The sequence below is a fragment of the Micromys minutus genome (assembly GCF_963924665.1).
Source record: "Micromys minutus genome assembly, chromosome: 32".
NCBI lineage: Eukaryota > Metazoa > Chordata > Mammalia > Rodentia > Muridae > Micromys > Micromys minutus.
The window spans coordinates 17,317,054-17,336,914 of NC_137967.1; the positions used below are offsets into that span (position 1 = coordinate 17,317,054).

Consider the following 19,861-nt stretch of genomic DNA (forward strand, 5'->3'; position numbering starts at 1 on the left):
GGTTTCTCCTTTGCTAGTATGGTTCTAAGCGTTTTGGGGAAAGAAAGGGAAGGGGAGAAATAATGTAATAATATCATAATCCCAAAAAAGTAAAAAAAAATATTTTTAAGGTTAGAAAAAAAGCCAGATATTTTGGTGAATCTTTCCATTCAGTGGAAAAAATTTAGAACAGCATTTATGAATTTAACATTTCTTTAAATACCATGCTATGAGTTTGCCTACATCTCCTGCTATGGCTGTTCTCATCCTATAAGTCTTTATATATTTATTTTTGTTTGATTATTTATTAAATAAATTTGATTATTTGTGATTTGCTGTATGATATTTCTTTGAACCACTGTTGTGTAAATATACATTGTTTTTGTGGCTATGATTCAGCCATTGCATAGTTTACACCTGTGTGAAATTAATACATAATTTATATCTTATTATTAATACATAATTTATACATGTATGAAAAACATCAAGAGTGCTTCATTAATTGTTATGTTTAAAAAAAGGACTCATTTTTAAAGTCATATGTGTTTGTGTGTGTCTCTCTGGGTGTGCATTTCATATGCATGTGCATGTGGGTGCCCATGAAATCCAGAAGAAGGCATTGGACCCCCTGGAGCTAGAGATACAGGTGGCTTTAGCTACCAGACGTGAGCTCTGGGGACGGAACTCAGGTCCTCTGTATGAGCAGTGTGTGCTTTTAACCATAGAGCTGTCTCTCTAACCCCTATGTGTATGTCTAATTTTTAAAAAGAAGATTTATTATTTATTATATATAAGTACACTGTAGCTGTCTTCAGACACACCAGAAGAGGGCATCAGATCCCATTACAGATGGTTGCTGGGAATTGAACTCAGGACCTCTGGAAGAGCAGACAGTGCTCTTAACCACTGAGCCATCTCCCCACCCCTAATTTTTATTTGTCAAGGAAGGAAAGAATTTTGACAGGCATGCCTCTTAATTTCCACATACCTGTGGCTTTTGTGGTTTTGGCTTTGCTGTTGAGTTTTGGCCAAAGTCCATCTTGTTCACCAGAGTTACTGTGGTTAACCTAGTATTCATAAAGTGATTGAAAACTTTGTACCTAACATACATTGTAGCCTGAAGAATGTTCCAGATGTACTTCGGAAGGTCATGAGCTCTGCTGCTACTTAGTGCAACATGGTTGGCCAAAACACGACTTGTCTCAGCGACCTAGGTCATGTCTTCAGGAGTTTTTTGTTTGTTTGATTAAAATTTTTTTTCCCAACATTAAAAATTTTGTTAATTTTTTTTTCTCCTTCCTCACTTTCAAAGTCTTTCTAGCCAGTGTTCCTTTCTCCCAAAGGTGTGTCTCATTGCTAAAATGGGCTAGCCTTGTATATGTGTGTGTATCTGTGTGTGTGCATACAGGTGCCTGTGTACATGTGTCTGTAGAGGCCAAAGGTCAACAGTACAGGTCTTCTTCAGTCTCTCTCCACTTTTCCCCCATTAATTAATTGATTTATTCATTTTACATCTTGATCAATGCCCACCTCTTGTTTTCTCCTTACAAGACCCCCCCAGCTTCCATCCTGGCCCATCAGATCTCTGCAGGGCTAGGCACATCCTCTCCCACTGAGGTGAGACAAGGCAGCCTGGCTACGGGAACAGATTCCACAGAAGGACAGCCCCTTAACTCCATAAAGACTGGGAACCCACATAAAGACTGGGAGGTACATCTGCTACAAACATGCTGGGGACCTCTGTCCAGCCCATGTGTGCACTTCGGTTGGTGGCTCAGTCTTTGAGAGCCCCACGGGTCTAGTTCACTAACCCCCAGGTTAGTTGACTCCGTTGATCTTCCCGTTTCCACTGTCTTGTGAGACAGGGTCTCTAATCAAATCCAGAGTTCACCATTTGGCTGCACTGGGCTGCCCAGTGAGTTTCAGGGACCTGGCAATTTTTACCCACCTTCCAGCATCAGGGTGACAGGGTTGCACCATCACACTGGACTTTTGAGGGTTGCTGGAAATTCAAACTCATGTCCCCATGATTGCTTGGCAAGCACTTTTATAATTGAGCCATTGTCCTTAACCCCTCTCCTCCCCACTCCTCATCACCCCTGTTTCCTCCTTCCTCTCTTCCTTCTCCCAGGAAGAGTATACAGCTTGTAGGGTTGAAATTTACCACCAGGGAGTGCTTGCAACACAGTTCCCAAAGATGTCATCTGGATACCCTTATGATATTCCCTTCCTCTTGGGAATGCCTAATACTGACATCATAAAAGTAAGAAGCCTACAAGGTGCTGGCTGCCCTGTCCATGGCTGTCACCAAATTTACCCTAGTGCAACAGTGTGCATACTTCTTAAACTCTTTAATTGGCCTTGATCCCAGATCTGTGAGCAAAAACTTGGCCTTTGGAAGCCAACCCGTGGCAGAAAATATCCTGACATGTAACCTGAGGAAACCCTGCAACTCACATGCATGTGCACCCATAAATCAGCGCACATTCGTGTCAAAGTGCTGGCCCTGAGTTTTCTCATAAGTAGATCAGAGTGTAGTTGGCAAGTGGTGGAGCCATGCAGGCTGCCCATCCACAGCTCTGGAAATACCTCTGAGCAGGATGTTGTGGTCATAAGACTTGAACTTTTGTGTTTTATCTGAGAGGTGGTGATATTTGAAAATCTGCCCAAGGCCAGTGCACTCAGATCTGCGTCCAAATGTTACCAAGTGCTTGGCTTCTGTGAGACTTTGTTAAATGAAGATCAAGGATGTGACCCTAATAAAATGAGCACAAACTCTCTTCTCCTTCCCATGCATTTATGAATGTTCAAGTGAGATCACAGGACCCTTTAGCATAAATTTGACAAAGACTACTGATAACATAAATAATGTCTACTTTTATTATTTTATTATTCCTATCCACAGCATAGTATAAATTTCCCCTTTCTCTGGCTCTACCTTTGAAATATCTATCTTCAGCAAGTCTAGTCTGTGTCCTCTGTTCCTTCTGCACATCTGGCCCTTTCTGAGTTTCACACCCCCGACCAAACTGCCTGGTCTCAGTCCTTCCCTTTACCCCCATGCAGCCCTGGCTCAACGGGACAAGAAGCTCATAGTGTAGTTTGGTGGGATTGTGGCAAAGCCCACGAGTTTAGGAGACACATCGATGTCCTGTGGTGCCTGTGTGGACTTGAAGCGGAAGTTCTGCATGATGTTTGTGAGGAAGAGAAAGAGTTCCATCCTAGCCAGTCCTTCTCCGAAACAATACCGTTTTCCTAAAGAGACCAGACGGGGGGGAAGGAAGGTGAAGCTGGTTTTTAGCAGTAGCAAATCCCTGGCTGCATTCTCCATGGGAGAAGTGCTGAGGCCTTTAAGGAATGTTCTAATCCCTGAGCCTCAGCTTTACTTGGACTTAAGGTGAGCTGGTCCATACCAGGCTGTAACAATGAGAGAGCTGTATTCCTTTCTGTGGCAGAATATCTGATTACATTGTGGACCCTGAGATTGTGTTATTTGCTGCAAAAACCTGTTTCTAGTTGTGGAGTGGCTCAGCCTTAGCACACACCTATAATCCCTCTGGCTAGAATACAGACAAATCCCTCGGTACACACTTTAAAATCCCTAACAATGAAGATAAAGTTGCTTTGTAGAAGGAAGTGCCCATGTTTGAAAATGATGTCTAATTCAGTGGCAGACAAAGGGAGCAGTGCAGAGAGAGAAAAATGGACAAAAGAGGCAGTTTAACTGGGACAGTTGTATAGGACAGGTTGCAGAGAGAGAATGAGCTAGACACAGGGGAAGATAGAACAAGCCAGAGAATGTATGAGGCCAAGCAGAGCAGTTCAGGAGAGGCCAGACTGAATCTGTTAGAGGAGATTGAGCCAGAACAGCTGAGTTGACCAGCCATCCAGAATTCAGAAAGAACTAGGAAGGGGTGAGCTTATTTAGCAGCAAGTCTCAGAGGCTGAAAACATTCCAGAACCAGATAAGATTGTACAGAGGCTAGAAGCTTCCAGGACTAGGCCTAGGTTAGCAGAAGGAGGCAGTAAGCCTCAGAGACAACATTTACACCAGGAGATTAAAAAATACCTTCACACCTTTTCCTACAGTGACGAGGGAACAATATGGCTGCCATGTGGTTACACCCTTTCTAAGACCTGGTTGTATGGCCTGGGAAAGATCTCTGGCTTAGTTTGAGTTTTCATTCCCTTCACCTATCACAAAAGTTTGACCATTACTTCTCTAGGGGTCAGATACATCGTGCTTGGGAATGATGGGAGCTGTAGTTAGTCAACTGATATTCCAAGATGGAGAGGGATATTTGGCTGTACCAGACAGAAGCAATGGATAAGCTATCTCCAATGGGGTGGGAAGTTGTCTGGCATGAGACAGTGGGTTCTTACCAACAGAAAAGGGCATAAAGGCGTCGCTCTTCTTAAACTGTCCCTTGTCATCTAGGAAGTGCTTTGGGTTGAAGTCTTTGGGGTTGGAGAAGAACTTGGGGTCTCTCAGTACAGAGCCCAGCATTGGAAACACTTCAGTACCCTGTTGATGAAGAAAAGACTCAATGAGGTAGATTTGGATGAGTGTCCCGCTGGCCTGCAGGGGTTAAAAGGGCGAGTTAGGGGTATTCCAGGATGAAGATAACATGTGTGAGCTGGGGGCCTTTGAGGAAAGAGCTTTGCAGAACGGGAGGCTATCCCTGAGATATTGGGGATGAGGGACTCCTGTTCTATTAGACAAGATGAATAAGTATCATGGCCTCTGTCTTCTGGGGTGGGAGGTTGAGAGCTATGCACTTTGTGCCTCTCAAGTCAAGATGGGGGGTACTGAATGTATGTTGCCCTAAGCAGGATATATGGCAGACATGAGACTCCTATCTCTAACACGGTTAAGATCTAGATAAATTACGTTCATATTTCTAGAGAGGCACGGTGCTAAATTTCTCCAGTGGGAAAGTCTGAGGTAAAGATAAGATATAGGAGTCTCTAAGTGGGAGGGCAGTGGGAGGTGGTGGCACAAAAAGCCTGTCACTAAGACAGGCTGGGGGAGTCATCACCTTGGGGAGGAGGAATTCCCGAAACTTGGTGTCCTTGGTGACCCTGCGAGCCAGGCCCATGGGGATCATGTCTGCAAATCTCTGGATCTCGTGGATCACAGCCTCCGTGTAGGGCATCTTCATTCGGTCCTCGTACTTGGGCTGCCGGTTCCTGCCAATCACCCGATCAATCTCCTCATGAACCTTGGCTGAGAAAAACAGGAATGGGTTTAGATATCCAAGAACTTCATAGTTAGAGATGATAGTTCAGAAACTACTATAGGATGCAGGCCATGGGACTGTGTATGGCATTGTAGATCATCTTCAATGCATGCAAGTCATTGTGAGCTGGATGGATCATACCAGAGTTATATGGGAGTTGTAAGAAAGGAGATTTAGCCAGTGAGCTGGTGGACCAGGAAGTAGCTGCTTTGAAAAGCAGATGAGCAACACATATCTTGGTTAAACAACTAGAGACTGGTGCCCAACAGCTGTGGTTCTGTCTACGCAAAGCAGGGAGTAGCTAGCGATTTGAGAGTCTAGTTTCTTGAGAAAGGTGGGGGATATCGTGGCAGACAAGAGATGCAAGTTCAGAATTTATATCCATGCTGAGCTTTCCTCAACCCCTGCTTTCCTGTCCCCTGAAGCTTTCCTTACCTTCAACATCCGGGTTCTTCATGAGCATGAGAAAGCCGTAACGCAGGGTGGTACTGACAGTCTCTGTGCCGGCAAAGAAGAGATTTAGTGTAGTCATCACCAAGTTCTTCATGTAGAACTCAGTATTGGGGTTCTTCTTCTCCTGCAGGGAAGGGAATATTCCAGTCAAATCCACTCCTTATACTCCTGGTACCCTTCTAGCTTTTCTCCCAAGTTGAGCTCATTGGCCCAGACCTAGGAATGAGAAGAGGAACTCTGGCTACCCCAAGCTCTCCCTGGGTTCCAGACCTTTGTAAGTGACCCAGTGCCCTAAATGCTGTTCTGTCATTCATGACTTAGCTGGTTGTCTGATGGTTAGTGAGCAACTTAGTTGCCAATTTTTAAACGATAGAAATGTTTAGGAAAGGAAGGGTGGAGAGAATCTCTGAGAAACAATAGTATGAATGTCTAGAAAACTTGAGACGTTTTTTTTTTTTTTTTTTCTGAGATAGATACAGAGTTTTTTTAAAAATTATTTTTATGTGTGTGAGTATTTTGCCTGCATGTGTTCAGTAACCATGGAGACCAGAGAGGGCATGGGATCTACTGGGACTGTAGTTACATCGTTGTGAGCTGCCATGTATGTGCTGAGATTGGATCCCCCTGGCACTCTGGGAGAGCAGCCAGTGCTCTTAATCACTGAGCCATCTCTCCAGCCCCCAGACAATGAATGGTTGGCAGTAAGATCCCATCTCTTCATTATGAGCCTTAATATTTTCTAGCGGAATCTCATCCCTCAATCCTTTGCACTCAGACTACATAAAGTTCCATCTCAGCTGGATCCCACAAGCTGAAAAACCAGGCCATCAGAAAACAGACCCAGGAGGTCTGAGGTTTGCCTGGTCTACACAGCAAGTTTCAGGTCAATTAGGGCTACATAACCAGGTCCTACCACAAAACAGCACAGTCACCCCTGCCTCTGCTCTGCGTAGGTGAGAGAAGGTGCTAGGTCACCCATTCCACAGATGTGGAAGTTAGGTGGTCAGTTAGCTAAACCATCAGCCCAAGGGAGACAGTGAGGCAGGAGACACAGCCCTCCTGTTTCGATACAAGACAAAGCTGCCCATGTCTTCAGGCTACAGCCTTCTCCTCTGTAAAATGGAAATCAACCCCACCTCCCCCGAGGTGTGAGGACTAAAAAAGTGGATAATTGCTAAGCCTTTAAGATGGTGCCTGGCACATGGTGACATCATACATTGGCTGCTATTTAAGTCTGTCCATCCTGCTGAGACTGAGCAGAGGATGGAACAATGGTGCTGAGGGTAATGTGTGAGGTTTATAGTGAGGGGACTGATTTGAGTGGTCCACTGTTGACCCATTCCCTAAGTGTGATTTCATCCTTCTTGGCTTTGAACCTCCCCTGCCATGCTCCCTAGCTTCTGGGTTTACCTCCAGCATTCGGATGAGGAAGGAGTCGATGAAGTCCCTTGGGGAATTGGGATCCAGTGTGCGCTGGTTGTGTTCCACTTTCTTGGTTATGAAGTCCTCCAGCCCCTGCAGCTCCTTAAAGGCCTGTTGCTGAGGCCCTGGAAGATGTTTCATCACAGAAGAGAACATCTCATAGAGCTGAGGGTGACAAAGGGAGGAAAAACCAAGGCTGCATAAAATCCAACAGGGGTGGCATCTGTCTTCAGGCAAGGGGCTTTTCTGTCACCTGTCCTGGAGTTCAGGTAACATGGTGGGGTAAGTAGACAATGTAGTTTTCTGATAGTTTAAGTATGAGGGCTACTGTCCAAGATTTTGAGTGAGGTGGATTTGGTCGCATATGTGGGTTTGGGGTTCTCCAGTATGGCTGGGTTGGATGACATTCAGTTGTTGGGTTGAAGTTACATCTGTAGATGCTTAGGTATTTGGGTGGCCTTAGTTGGAGGCAGCTGTTTATATACTGGCAGGGTTTGAATTGGTGAAGGCCAACAGGGTTTCCAGTATTAAACCAGTTAAACCAGTGCTGGATAGTCACAGTAGCTGAATTATGCAATTAACCTAGGTGTTCAACAACAAGGTAATGAGATAGAAAATTACACACACACACACACACAATTTTTCTGCCATTAAAAACAATGATATGGAATTTCCAGGAAAGCAGGTGTAACAGGAGATCATCATATCAAACAAGTTTAACCAGTATTGATTCAAATCATGTGTGTACATACATATGCATACATGTATACATGTATTCTGCTTGGAAGTAGAAGCAAAGCTGTCTCAGAACAAGCAGGACTAACAGGAGAAAGAGGTATGAGAACAGGGAAGGTGGGGGTCTGGGGCTGAATAGGCTCAATACACAATATGTGCTTGTCCAGGTTTTTTTTTCTATTTTATGTAGTGCAGATATTCATGCAGAACTCTCTTATTCAAACAGCCTCACAGATGGCCCTACTAAGGACTGTGAATGAGCTGTGTCGGAAAACCCTTACTTGGATGTTTGGGGAGACACTCTAGAAATTTTCCTTAGAGCCTCAGTTGTTTGCTTAGATCCCTGGCTGAGTAAGGGGCGTTCATCAGCGGGCTAGCTCGGAATGTCTTTGCAGACGGCACATGATTTGAGTGAACTGCACTACCAGAATCTCCGGAACTGAAGAGGGGTGGTGTATTTAGTGGACCCTTCCTATGGCGATCTTGTGTTAGAGATTAAAATGAACTGTGATGGTAATGTGTGTATATAGGAGATGGAGGGAGGGGAGAGGGGGGAGAAGAGGGGGAGGGGGAGGAAGAGGGAGAGGGAGATGACTGCTGGCTTTGATTTCAGGCTCAGCTGTAGAGAATGTGTATTGATATCTGTGTATTGACATCTGTTCTGGCACACATGCCAGGGCTAGTTTGAAGGTACTTGCTGGAAGCAGTTTGAGAGTGAGCTGGCAGCCGAGGTAGGGGGCATTACAGGACAAGGTTGAATCAGGTTACCTGCCCCATGGAGGTAGCCGTGAACTGGAAGCTTCCCAGCATCATCCGAAGCAATGACAGAAACTCTTTGTCCTCATAGTCGAAGCGGTCCCCGAAGACGATTGAGCTGATGACATTGGAGACTGTTCGGCTCAGATAGAAGGTGGGGTCAATGAAAGCACCTGTGGATGGGGAGGAGGAGGAAGAGGAGGAGGAGGAAGAAAAGGGAGACTTTGGAACTAGGTAAAAAGTATCACCTGGTGTTAGCATCGGATACTTTGAATCAGAGAATTGAAAAGGGGCACTGGCGGCAGTGCTGAGACAATTCCACCCCCTCCCCACGCCACAGTCCACAGCGGGGAACCAGCATGCTTTCCCCTAGCCTAGTTTAGTTCCTATCCTGGGACCTGGTGCTGCTTTGCCTAGGGTGCCTATCCCTTGGCAGGTCCTGAGAACCGTGCTCTGCTTACCGTTCGTTTTCCGAAATGACTCGACGAGAAAGCCTGCCTCCTCTTGGATGCGCTCCTCTATGCCACGCTTGCCCACGCCGAAGTCACGCAGCGTGGCGATGGAGAAGCGCCTTAGCTGTTTGGCTCGCTCCCCGCTGCTGAAGGCTACACCTGGGAAGGTGAGTGAGAAGCCAGGAGAAGTCAGAGGGGCATGGCTGGCTACTGACCACCCTTGTGCTGTTGTTCCCCCTAACAGGAGGGCAAGAAGGAGAAAGATGCTCATAGGTGTTAGAAATGCAAATGCAAAACACAAGAAAGCACCATGAAAGTACAGATAAAAGAGAGCCAGTTACTGGACAGTAAGAAGAGGGAGACAGAATCATGGGGGCGGGGCAGGGAAGGAGGGAGGAAGAGAAAGGGGGAGGGAGGGGGAGGGGAGAGGAAGAGGGGGAGAGGGAGAGGGAGAGGGAGGACTTCAGCGACTTGGGGATAGATATAGTTGTGAACGATATATAACCGAGCAAGAAAAGGGAAATAAAGAGAGACACAAAGAAAGTTTCATAGAGGAGAAATTGTTGCTGGGAGATAGGACCTGGGAACAAACATTCTGTGGTGTCCGACAGTGGAAAGCAACGGAGAGGAAGAGAGAAAGCAATCCCAGAAGCTGGAAATGATGGCGTGGGGTGCAGGGAAGCTTTAGATCCTGTTAGAGGTTCAGGGTTCCAACAGAGGAGTCGCAGGAAGGTGGAAGAGGAGGCATGGGCGGGGGTGGGAAAATCAGGCAATATGGCAGAGAGATGAGTCTGAGACCAGACAACAGTAGGAGGCAGGGGTGGAAGAGTCAGAGAGAAGGTTAGGCAAACTGATGCCCTCAAAAGTCCTCTAACATTCCCCTCACCATAGCCTTTGAAGAGCCAGTCAAAAGTGGCCTGCTCGCCCCGCCCACTGAATTCCTCAGCTTGGTCCACCAGAGCCTCTTTGACTGCTTCCTGTCCGCATAGCACCACAATTCGGCGAGATCCCAAGTGGATGGTGAATACAGGACCATAACGCTGGCTGATCTGATGGAGGTAAATGATCAGAGAAGTCAGAGGGGATGGCTCATACTTTGATATCCAGTTTGGAATTCGTCTCTCTAGAGTACTAACAGCTAGCAGATCGTGTGTTTTAAGATGTGATCCCACAGGCCTAGGAAGTAGTTGCTAATTTCTTCAAAATTCCCCTGGCCTAAAGTTACATTCCCACCTAATCAGTAGCCTACCACAAAGCCTCAATCAAAATTGGGCATCCTTCCATGTCCCCACTCGACCCATCTCCATGCCCAAGGGCACCTTCATGAGAGAGTTGTACATTTGCTCTGTGTTCAGCTGAAGGTAGTTCCCAATGAAGGGCAATGGGGTGGGTCCAGGAGGCAGCTTCCCAGGGAGCTTCCTCTGCTTCCAGACAGACATCACGATCAGGACACTGAGGAAAGCCACGGAAGCCACCAGGAGGAGCCCTGAGGCTAGCATGGTGGCGATGGGGTGACAGACAGGCAGTGATGGCAGGATTAGCTTGCTTTTATACATTCTGAGATAGAAGGCCGGCCTTTGATCTTGATTATGCAACTGTCTCCTTTCACCTCCAGACCACCCCTTGTCACGCACCTAGTTTGGAACATAGCCAACACTCAAGGAGGAGGAGGGCCCCATGAAAGATTAACAGGGAGTAGACAGAGTTTGTGGTATCGAAGGAGGAAACACCCCAGAGATATGCATTACAGAGGACAGTAGAAAGAACCCAGAACTGGGTCCTTCATAACATAGATTCTAGAGACCCTTTCTCTGAGAAGGGGCACAAGTGATGGCGATATTAGGGTTTTAGGAGAGACGAACCCTATAATTCAGTTGTTCAAAATAGGATGAATAGCTATGATGCCAAAACACCACTTTTTTGTTCTTGCTTGAGATATGTTTTTACTATGTAGTCCTGGCTAGCCTGGACTCTAGACAGAGCCCCCAGAGATCCACCTGTGTCTCCCCTGAGTGCTGGGATTATAGACCTACACTGCCACACCCAACCATGGAGTCTTTCAATGAAGTGGGTCCTGAATTTAAGGAACCAAGAAGTGGAGACTCCCGGGCTGCAGGTTTTGGATCTTGAGAAGGGCTGTGGAAGGGAGTGCCTGGGAGGAGCACGCAGAAACTGCAGGAGATCTTGGAGTCAGCACCTGTGCCCAGGCGTGAATGTACTTTGGTTTTAGCTCCATGCTCTCTCTTAATGCTCAGAACCCCAGGGAAGTCTCTGAGTCTAGGATGGAACGTGGGATCTGAGAATGGTAGTGAAGACAAGAGATATATTTCACTGGAATTCAGCACAGTACTAGAGACAACGTCTAAGGGCCAGTCTAGGTCTTGAGAAATGACAATCACAACACCAATGTGGTAGAAAAGTTCTAATTAACAAAAGCCCCACTGGATTCCTATCCAGATCTGGAGGAAAGGCCACCAGGGTCACTGGCTCATTGTTGCTGTTACCTACAAATGTTTTCTATGGATGCACTGCAGATGAGACACAGGGGTGGCATGGGAGGGCACATTTATGGAAAGTCTGAAAGCCAGAGGCTACCCTCGCTCACACTTTTAGCTTTCCCTGTCTAGACATCTTTTTCACCAGTGGGGAGAGAGCACTGAGGGAAATAAATGTCATATTTGGGGTGTGGCAAGTGTGCTGCGCATGGATGTTATCAGGCTGAGGTGGAGAGACCTAGATGAGCATCCAGCATGGGGACCAGAAGAGGACTTTGGGATGCTAAGGGTAGCCATAAAGATGGGAAGAGTGACCCTACTGTTCTCCCACACTGAAAATCTTTAATAATCTCGACAGTTTTGATGAACTTGTAGCCCAGGAAGACTCTGAGTATCTCATCTGTGGAAGCTTAATCATCATGGAGTTGGCCCAGCACCAACCTCATTGAGATGACTGGCTCACAAAGGAGCTGGGATTTGATTCTCTCTCCTCTTCATTACCTAGCCCGGCTCATCCTGGGAGACACAGGGTTGTGGGGGGACCTAAGCTTAGCTTCAGGATGGGCTCCCAGGAGGGAGGAGGGTGGTGTTAGCATTTAGATAGGCCCCCAGGCAAGCACTAAGGTAAGAAAAAGTTAGCATGAAGCTTGACACCAAAAGGATATTGGTAGACTTGATTCTTAACCTTAAGGGACCTTGTGGGGGGGGCAGGGCAGGAGGTCACTGGAATTGTCTCAATAGAGACATAAATGTGTCTGGATCCAGCAGGTTCTGGCATAAACACTAGGAGCTTGCTGACACTGGTCTTCTTGAGACCCTGGGAGGGGGCCTCAGGTGGACACTGGCAAGCTTTGATGGCTGGATTCATCCCATGGTGGTGCCCCAGCTTTAGATGGGTAGAGATGAGCGAGGTTGGAGTTCATACCTGGCAATTTGCTCATCGTCTTAGGCTGTTGGACTCTGAGACTGGTTGAGGAGGAAACCAAGGGCAGAGAAGAAAGCAGAGAGAAAGGTTGTTTGTTGATTTTGGAGGAGGAAGAGGCGGGGGAACAGGATTAGCCTAGGCTTGGCAAGTATCAATCTCTCCTTAGTACCAGCCTGCACCTGCACTATTCCTGGGCACGGACCTCTCCTCCCCCCTTGCTTCCACTTGAATAGGAGGAAGGGAGTGATTTAGAGAATCTATTTCTCAGTGAAGGGGACACCTAGAAGGACCCTGAGTGGTCAGGCAGGTTCTCATGACCTGCCCAGGGGCCAGGAATGGGAGAGCCAGAATGGGAGCCACGCTTGGAGAGTTCAGGAGAGATCAAGTGTATTTGTCCTTATTGATTTTGTTTCTCGGCACATGAATGACAGAGCAGAAACCGAGGTCATGTGGGAGAGACACAGGGACACGGATGAGGGATCAGTGACTGTGGTCACCGGGCAGAGACATGTGAGGATGGCAGCAAGGCCACAGCATAGAGTGGAACCCTGACCTGAACAGATACCAACCCTTGGTCAGTCAGCCAGTCTCCCTGAAATCTTGTCTGTTGTGTGTCCTTGAAGAGATGACTTCATTGACAAACTGAACTTTATGGGCCCAAGGACTGAGTGCATCTTCCTCCGGGTGCTAATGGTTGAATTAATGCATAGAATCATTAGATAGCTATTTTGCTCATTCGGTATTACCACATCTTATTACTTGATAAGAGAAAAGGACATGAACTGACGTTCCTCTAAACGTCAATCTGCCTTTGGGAGCCTCTGGATTTTACTGTAGCACAGAGGGTCCAGCAGTGGGTCAGACAACGGATACTCCCCAGGAACACTAAGGAGACAATCTTCTGGTCAGTTTGAGATTGATCTTTCTATGTCCTGCACCCCAAATTGGTGGCATCTCCAATAACAGGGTCTTTCTTAACATTTGGTTATAGCGGGCAACCAATGCCTGTCTCATCTTGAATGTTTCTCCAGGACCGCCCTAAAAAAGCTGGTGTCTGAGAAGCCTCCCTCCCCACTGCTTATTTTTAATCAAAGCCAAGCATCAGGCCCTGTCACCCCTCCCTGCCATACTGCTGGAGCTGTGAATAGAAAGTTCACCCTGGAGGCTTAGTGCCCTATTGGGCAACTTCTGAGCAAGCGTTAGATGTTCCGACTGCTCTGGATGGAACTGAAGCCTGCACAGGACTTTGCTTCGCTGTGTATTGTCCCTCACTGTAGACTATACACTCACGTTCGCTTTCTCCTTCCCAGCAAGCCACTGTTGTCCCTGAATCCCCCATGCTTGTGAACATCTTCTCGTGGTTATCATTTTGATGAGTAGGTTATGACAGGTGTCTCTGCCCTGCTTACCTTGGCTTGCGCATTCTTCCATGCGTATCAGTCAGGACGCACATGTGGGGCCTCTGTTGGAGTCCATGCTGCAACTTGCCTGTATTATTTACTTCTCTTTAACCGTGCTAAGACACCACGAGGAAGGCAACATGTAGTAGCGTTTACTTGGCCTTACTGCTCCTGCGAGATGATGGCTGTAGTGAAGAAACATGGTGCTAGCAGCAGGCCTGGCGTCAGAGGCAGGAAGCTGAGAGCGCACCTCTTGATCCCCAAACACAAAGCAGAGGGAACAAACTGGAAGTGGTGTGGTCTTTTAGTCTCAAATCCAAGCCTCAGAGACAAACTACCTCCAGCGAGGTCGGACCATTTAAACCTCCATAAATGGTACCACCAAGTGGAGGCTAAATGTTCAATTGCCTGAGGCTATGGAGGACATTTCTCATTCAAACCAGCACAATGCCCAAGCTGATTGATTAATTTGTATTTATACCAGTCTTAGTTGAATTTGGCAGTTTGGCAGTTAGTCTACATCATCACCCCCCCCCCCCCGTGTGTGTGTGTGTGTGTGTGTGTGTGTGTATACATATCTCTATGCCCATCAGATTCTGCATGCGAACTTGAGTACACATACACTTTAGGATGTGCTCCGCTGTGGCATACCTACCCATGTGTAGGTTGTGTTCAGTGTGGTGTTTAACTCCATGTTTCCATTTGTGTGAGTGAATGTATGTTCAAGCAGGTGACTGCTTATACCTAAGGGGATATTTTTGTGTCTGCTGTGGCTTGTGTTTGCAGGCTCACGAAGCCACATTGTGTAAAGGTGAACATTTGGTACCTGTACATACTTGTCTGTGTTTTTTTTTTTTAATTTTGTAATTATATTTATGTACAGAAAACTTAAGTGTACATTTAACCCAGTTTAGTGGCGAGTTCTTTAGCCTTTGCCTTTTCTAGCTTGGCAATGCGAGCCACAGACTTAGGACCCAGAACGTTGCCTCCCCAATGGCAGCGGATCTCGTCATATCTGTCATTATAATTGGTCCTAATAGCTTCTACCAGCTTAGCCAGAGCACCCTTGTCTTCTGAGTTAATCTGTGTGGAGGCAACAGTGGTGCCTGTCTTCCTGTGGACCAGGCGCCCCAGCCTGACCTTTCCCTTGATGATGCAGTAGGGCACCCCCATCTTTCGACACAGGGCAGGCAGGAAAACCACCAGCTCAATGGGGTCTACATCATGGGCAATCACCACCAGCTGAGCCTTCTTGTTCTCCACCAAGGTGGTGACTGTATTGACTCCTGCTCGGAGGACAGGTGGTCTTAGCTGGGACATCCCCTTTGCTAGCAGCTTTCTTCTCAGCACGGGCCAGTAGCCTTTGCTTCTTCTCTTGCTTTGTCTCTGGCCTGTACTTGTGGGAAGCTTAAGCAGCTGGGTAGCTGTTTGCCTGTCCAGGGCCTGGGTGAACTGGTTAATGGCAGGAGGTACTTTGAGCCGCTTATAGAGGATGGCTCTTTGCGACTGCAGCCTGATGTAGCGTGGCCATTTGACGAAGCGTGTTAGATCTCTTTTGGGCTGGATGTCCTGCCCTATGCCGAAGTTCTTGGGCCTTTTCTCAAACAAAGGATTGACCACCTTTTTGGCCTCTTGCTTCTTGATGACGGCGGGGGCCGGGGCCACCTTCCCCTTGGCCTTCTTCCCTTTGGGCATCTTGCTCGGCTGGAGGACAGAGCGCTTGTCTGTGTTTTAAACACAGCTCTGGATCCGTTTCTTTTCTGTTCCTGAATAAACAAATAATGCCCTGCCACTCTTCTAGAGGACCCAGGTTCAATTCCCAGCACCCACAAGGCAGCTCATAATAGTCTGTAGCTCCTGTCCCAGGGCGTCTGACACTCTTACACAGACACGTATGCAGCCAGAACACCGATGAAATAAAGCAAATGGGGTAAAAATAAATGAATCCTAAAGATGATAGTGGTGGCCGAGCAGTCAGGGAGTGTTTGCTGCAGGCATTCGGATGAAAATGGAAAGGTCCAGGAGGAGGATGGTGATGGAGGCTGGCTGGAAGAAGGCATAGGAGGAACAACTAGTTGTTACTTGGTTCCATGCTGGCTCTGTGAGCGATATATGGGGGTGCCCTTTACTGATTTGAAGGAGCCGATCCAGATCAGATTCGAGGCAGGGAATGATGGAGTTAGCTTTGGATATCCTGACAAATCGGGACAAGGCACGGGTAGGGGTCTCTCAGGCCTTGAAGCAGAGCAAACCCAGAAAAAAAGTCTTCGATTGTCCTGTTATTCTTTCTTATTACTTGTAATAATTTACCACTTAGGACTGAGGAGTGGAAAGGTGTTCCCAGAAGAGCTCTGTGTGCAATGACTCTTGTAGAATTCCTTGTCCAGGGGGACGGAGAGAGGAAGTAGAGGCCAGGTCTCAGATGTGTGAGATGAACGGAAGAGAAGGGACACTAACAGTTCTCCCCTCCCCCACTCACTTAGCCTCCTCTCTTCCCATGACCCTAAACTCTCAGGACAACAATGGCTTGCCCCAAATGTAATGAAACTTATTATCCTGTACAAAGTGAGCCTTTCCTTTGTATGTTGTTGTTGTTGTGATTATTATTGTTATTGTGTGTGTGTGTGTGTGTGTGTGTGTGTGCATAAGGAAGATGGCAGTCGGTATAGTTTTCATTTGCTCTCCATGTTACTTTTTAGGACCTGAGCTCTCACTGAACCCAGAGCTCACTGATTTGGCTAGCCTGAATGGCTGATGAGGCTCAGGGATTCTCCTGAACCCATGCCTCTCTACCCCAGCACAGCGAGATGAACAGAATAAAACAGATTACAAGTGTGTGCCACCATGCCTGGCTTTTGATGTCGGTGCAGGGGTTTCCATACTTGTACAACATGCACTTTACCTACTGGGCTGGCTCCTAAGTGTCTCTCCTTTTCTTTTAAATTGAGATGAAATAACACATGAACTGAACATTTGTAGGAAAAAGCTCAGTGGCATTTCGTGCATTCAGAGTGTTATACAATGCCACCTCTATCAAATATCCAAACATTTCCCAGTGAAAATCTTACATAACCCAAAGCAGAGGCAACTTACCTTGGGGTCTACACTAATAGGAGTTTTGTCTGGAAATGGCCTCTGTGTCTTGAAGTTCCATGCCTGTGGTAACTATGTCTGCTGTCCGAGATCTGATTTTGGTGTTGTTCTTCATTTTTGTTTTTTATGAAGCATCAGAAAATTGTCTCTAAACACCTATGATTCTGAAACTCATACCCCATTGCCAAAAACCCAAGCAAACCCCTCGAGAATCAGACAAAAATAAACAAAAGATAGGTAGGCAAGAGAGATATGCGACCTTTATCACCTTTGTGTTTTTTGGTTCTTTCCCAACCGTGAGCTGATCCACTTGGTTAGGTCGCTCTCCCACACCCCAGGTAACCAGGTGGTGAGTGAGCCCGGGGAACAAAAGGCTGCAGTCAGGGAAGGAAAAAGTTTGCATCTTAGATTTCATGGTTGTGACAAGGATTAGAGAAGTGTTTGGGGAGTGTTGGCTGAAATAGTGTGAAAGACAAAACCTGAGGAGGGATAAAGTCAAGCTTGTTCTATCTGGTTGTTTACTCTGGACTGCAGGAGTGCTCCCCACCAGGAAAACAGCAGGACCCTGGAATGCTCCCCACCAGGAAAACAGGCACCAGGTAGAATGCATGTTGAGAGAGGTTTGATGGATACGGTGCACAGGATGGAAACAGCCTGGAAGAACGATGATTTTTATTTGCTTCCTTTACAACCCCAGCTCTTTTTAAAAGTATAATCTATGCATGTACGTGCGCATGCGTGGCAGATGACAAACTGTTAGTAAGAAGAGATAGGTCTTATTCCCTGGAATTGTTTCTGGCATTTTCTCAGCTTCCTGTAAGGAACCTGTGGCATACTGGGGAAGACATGGAAAATTATTATTACCAAAAAAAAAAAAAAAAAAAAAAAAAAAAACAAAACAAACAAACAAAAAAAAAAAACCAAAAAACAAAAAACAAAAAAACAAAAACTTTTTGTTGTCAAAGGAAACCAAGTCCAAAGTGTGTCTAAAGGAAGGAGACTGCGTCCTTAGTTGGTTCTGTGAATTCAGAATGCTGCTCATTTACCTTGCTCTTTTTCTTTTTCTTTTTTTTTCTCATTTTGAGCTGGCAGTTAAACCTTAACACCTTTTATCGGAGGACTGCCTAACTGGCATACATGATTCTCCATTAGCTGGAGGTGACTCCCCACCTGCTTTGGCAGTCTTTGTTTCTGCTCTAATTTTTATGACCCCTTCAGCTCTCATATCTCCCCCTACCCCCATTTTTTCATTTTACATCATTTCCTCCATCTAAACAACCAAACACCCCAGTGCTGTCTTTCAAATTCATATCCCATTTTCATTAACTATTATATAAAAATGAATATCAATATATATATACACACATACTTGCATATGTCACTACTTGAGGCCATTCATCTTGGTTACTGTGGTCAACCCCTTTCCTGGGAGCTGAGACTCTACTGTAGGACACCCACTCCTTGAGTTAGGACTGGAAAGCACTCATGGTGCTAAGACTTGATGTCATGTGTGTGTGTGTGTGTGTGTGTGTGTGTTTAAATGTATATGAGTGCTCTATCTGCATGTACACCTGCATGCCAGAAGAGAGCATCAGATCACATTACAGATGGTTGTGAGCCATTATGGGAACTGAACTCAGGACCTCTGGAAGAGCAACCAGTGCTTTTAACTGCTGAGCCATCTCTCCAGACCCGTCTTGTGTGCTTAAAATGATATTTGCCGCATTTTTAATGTTAAGACTCAAAATCAATATAATTATCATGCATCATAAAGGTTGTATTATAGTGCTTCCATATACACTTTGTTTTGGCTGCGCGCCTCTGTTATTCCTCCTCGCCCGTATGCCCCGCCCACTCCCATGATCCTCTTCTTTTCAAATGTCACATGAATTCTACTATCTCCCGCCCCCGCCCCCTCCCCCCCCCCCCGCCAAGACCTTTTCCAAACTGACAAATAACATAACAACTGGGTGTACTTTAAGCATCCAACACAATGTTCTGGTACGTTAGATATTGTAGACTGGCTAAATCAGGGTAATTAGAATACGTGTTGTTTCACATAGGATTTTGTGTGAGAACACCCAGACTCTCTTAGGGCTAATCTTGAACGTGATACCTTGTTATTAACTATGGCCTTTGTGCTGCACAGTAGATCTGTTTATTTCTCCTGCTTAACTGCTCTGTTGACCAACACCCTCCTCTTGCAGCTTCTGTCATCCGTTTTATTTTTCCCCCACCCGTGAGGGCAGTTTTCTGAGTCCCCGCATGTATGTGAGATCACGTGATGTCTATCTTTTGAACATATATATATATATATATATTTTTTTTTTACGAGGATGAAGATGTTGCAAATACCGCAAGTGTGTTTCCATATCTGGCAGTGGTCCAGTGCATTCTCATCGGATCAAGTGAGCAATGATGACACACCGTGAAAAAGTGCTTTGAAAGCTCCACGAGTTGGGTGACTTTTCCAGTGAACGGAAAAAAAGCAGACAGTGGACGAGTTGGGTGAAGACTTTTGCTTTTTGTTGGTTTTGTTCTAAGGGCAGGCCATGAACGGCACCTTCTGGTATCCCAGACGAAACCCAGACAGAAACTTCGTTTTTTCTCGAATTTCTAGATCCAGGCAACAGAGCACGCTGCTCTTGACTACAGCACTGGCTGGTAGTGGGGGTTGAAACTCTAAAACCAGAGTCAGAGAAAGTGAGACATGACCGTATCCTATGTATAAATTTTGCCCAAATTTCTAACTGTTTAGATGCTAATGAGCAGAAAAACTTAACAGCTAAGAATCAAAGCAGTGAGTTTCAGTGCTGAGGGCTTTGTTTCAGCCATGTTAACTGCTTTCTGAACAAAGCCTGCTGAAACAATATTCTTCAATAAAACCTGTGACCCGTCCTCAAAAGAAGTG

At 46.2% G+C, this 19,861-nt stretch overlaps 1 protein-coding gene and 1 pseudogene across 3 annotated transcripts; both read right to left on the reverse strand.

Moving 5' to 3' along the window:
• Nucleotides 1-3,052: 3,052 nt before the first annotated feature.
• On the reverse strand, nucleotides 3,053-10,536 carry LOC308413319 (cytochrome P450 2A5; the record flags this gene model as incomplete). Of its 2 annotated transcripts, XM_080908248.1 has the most annotated exons (9): nucleotides 3,053-3,234; nucleotides 4,363-4,504; nucleotides 5,019-5,206; nucleotides 5,655-5,796; nucleotides 7,083-7,259; nucleotides 8,598-8,758; nucleotides 9,047-9,196; nucleotides 9,924-10,086; nucleotides 10,357-10,536. In XM_080908248.1, 9 exons carry the CDS (start codon nucleotides 10,534-10,536, stop codon nucleotides 3,053-3,055), a joined length of 1,485 nt encoding a protein of 494 aa, XP_080764374.1. The 2 variants fall into 2 exon arrangements, with proteins under 2 accessions (XP_080764374.1, XP_080764375.1); XM_080908249.1 differs by lacking the exon at nucleotides 9,924-10,086 and having other exon boundaries at nucleotides 10,347-10,536.
• A 4,221-nt stretch (nucleotides 10,537-14,757) lies between these two features.
• LOC308413321 (large ribosomal subunit protein eL8-like) lies at nucleotides 14,758-15,558 on the reverse strand (annotated as a pseudogene). The gene has a single exon. The product of its transcript is annotated as a large ribosomal subunit protein eL8-like (transcript).
• Nucleotides 15,559-19,861: the final 4,303 nt, after the last annotated feature.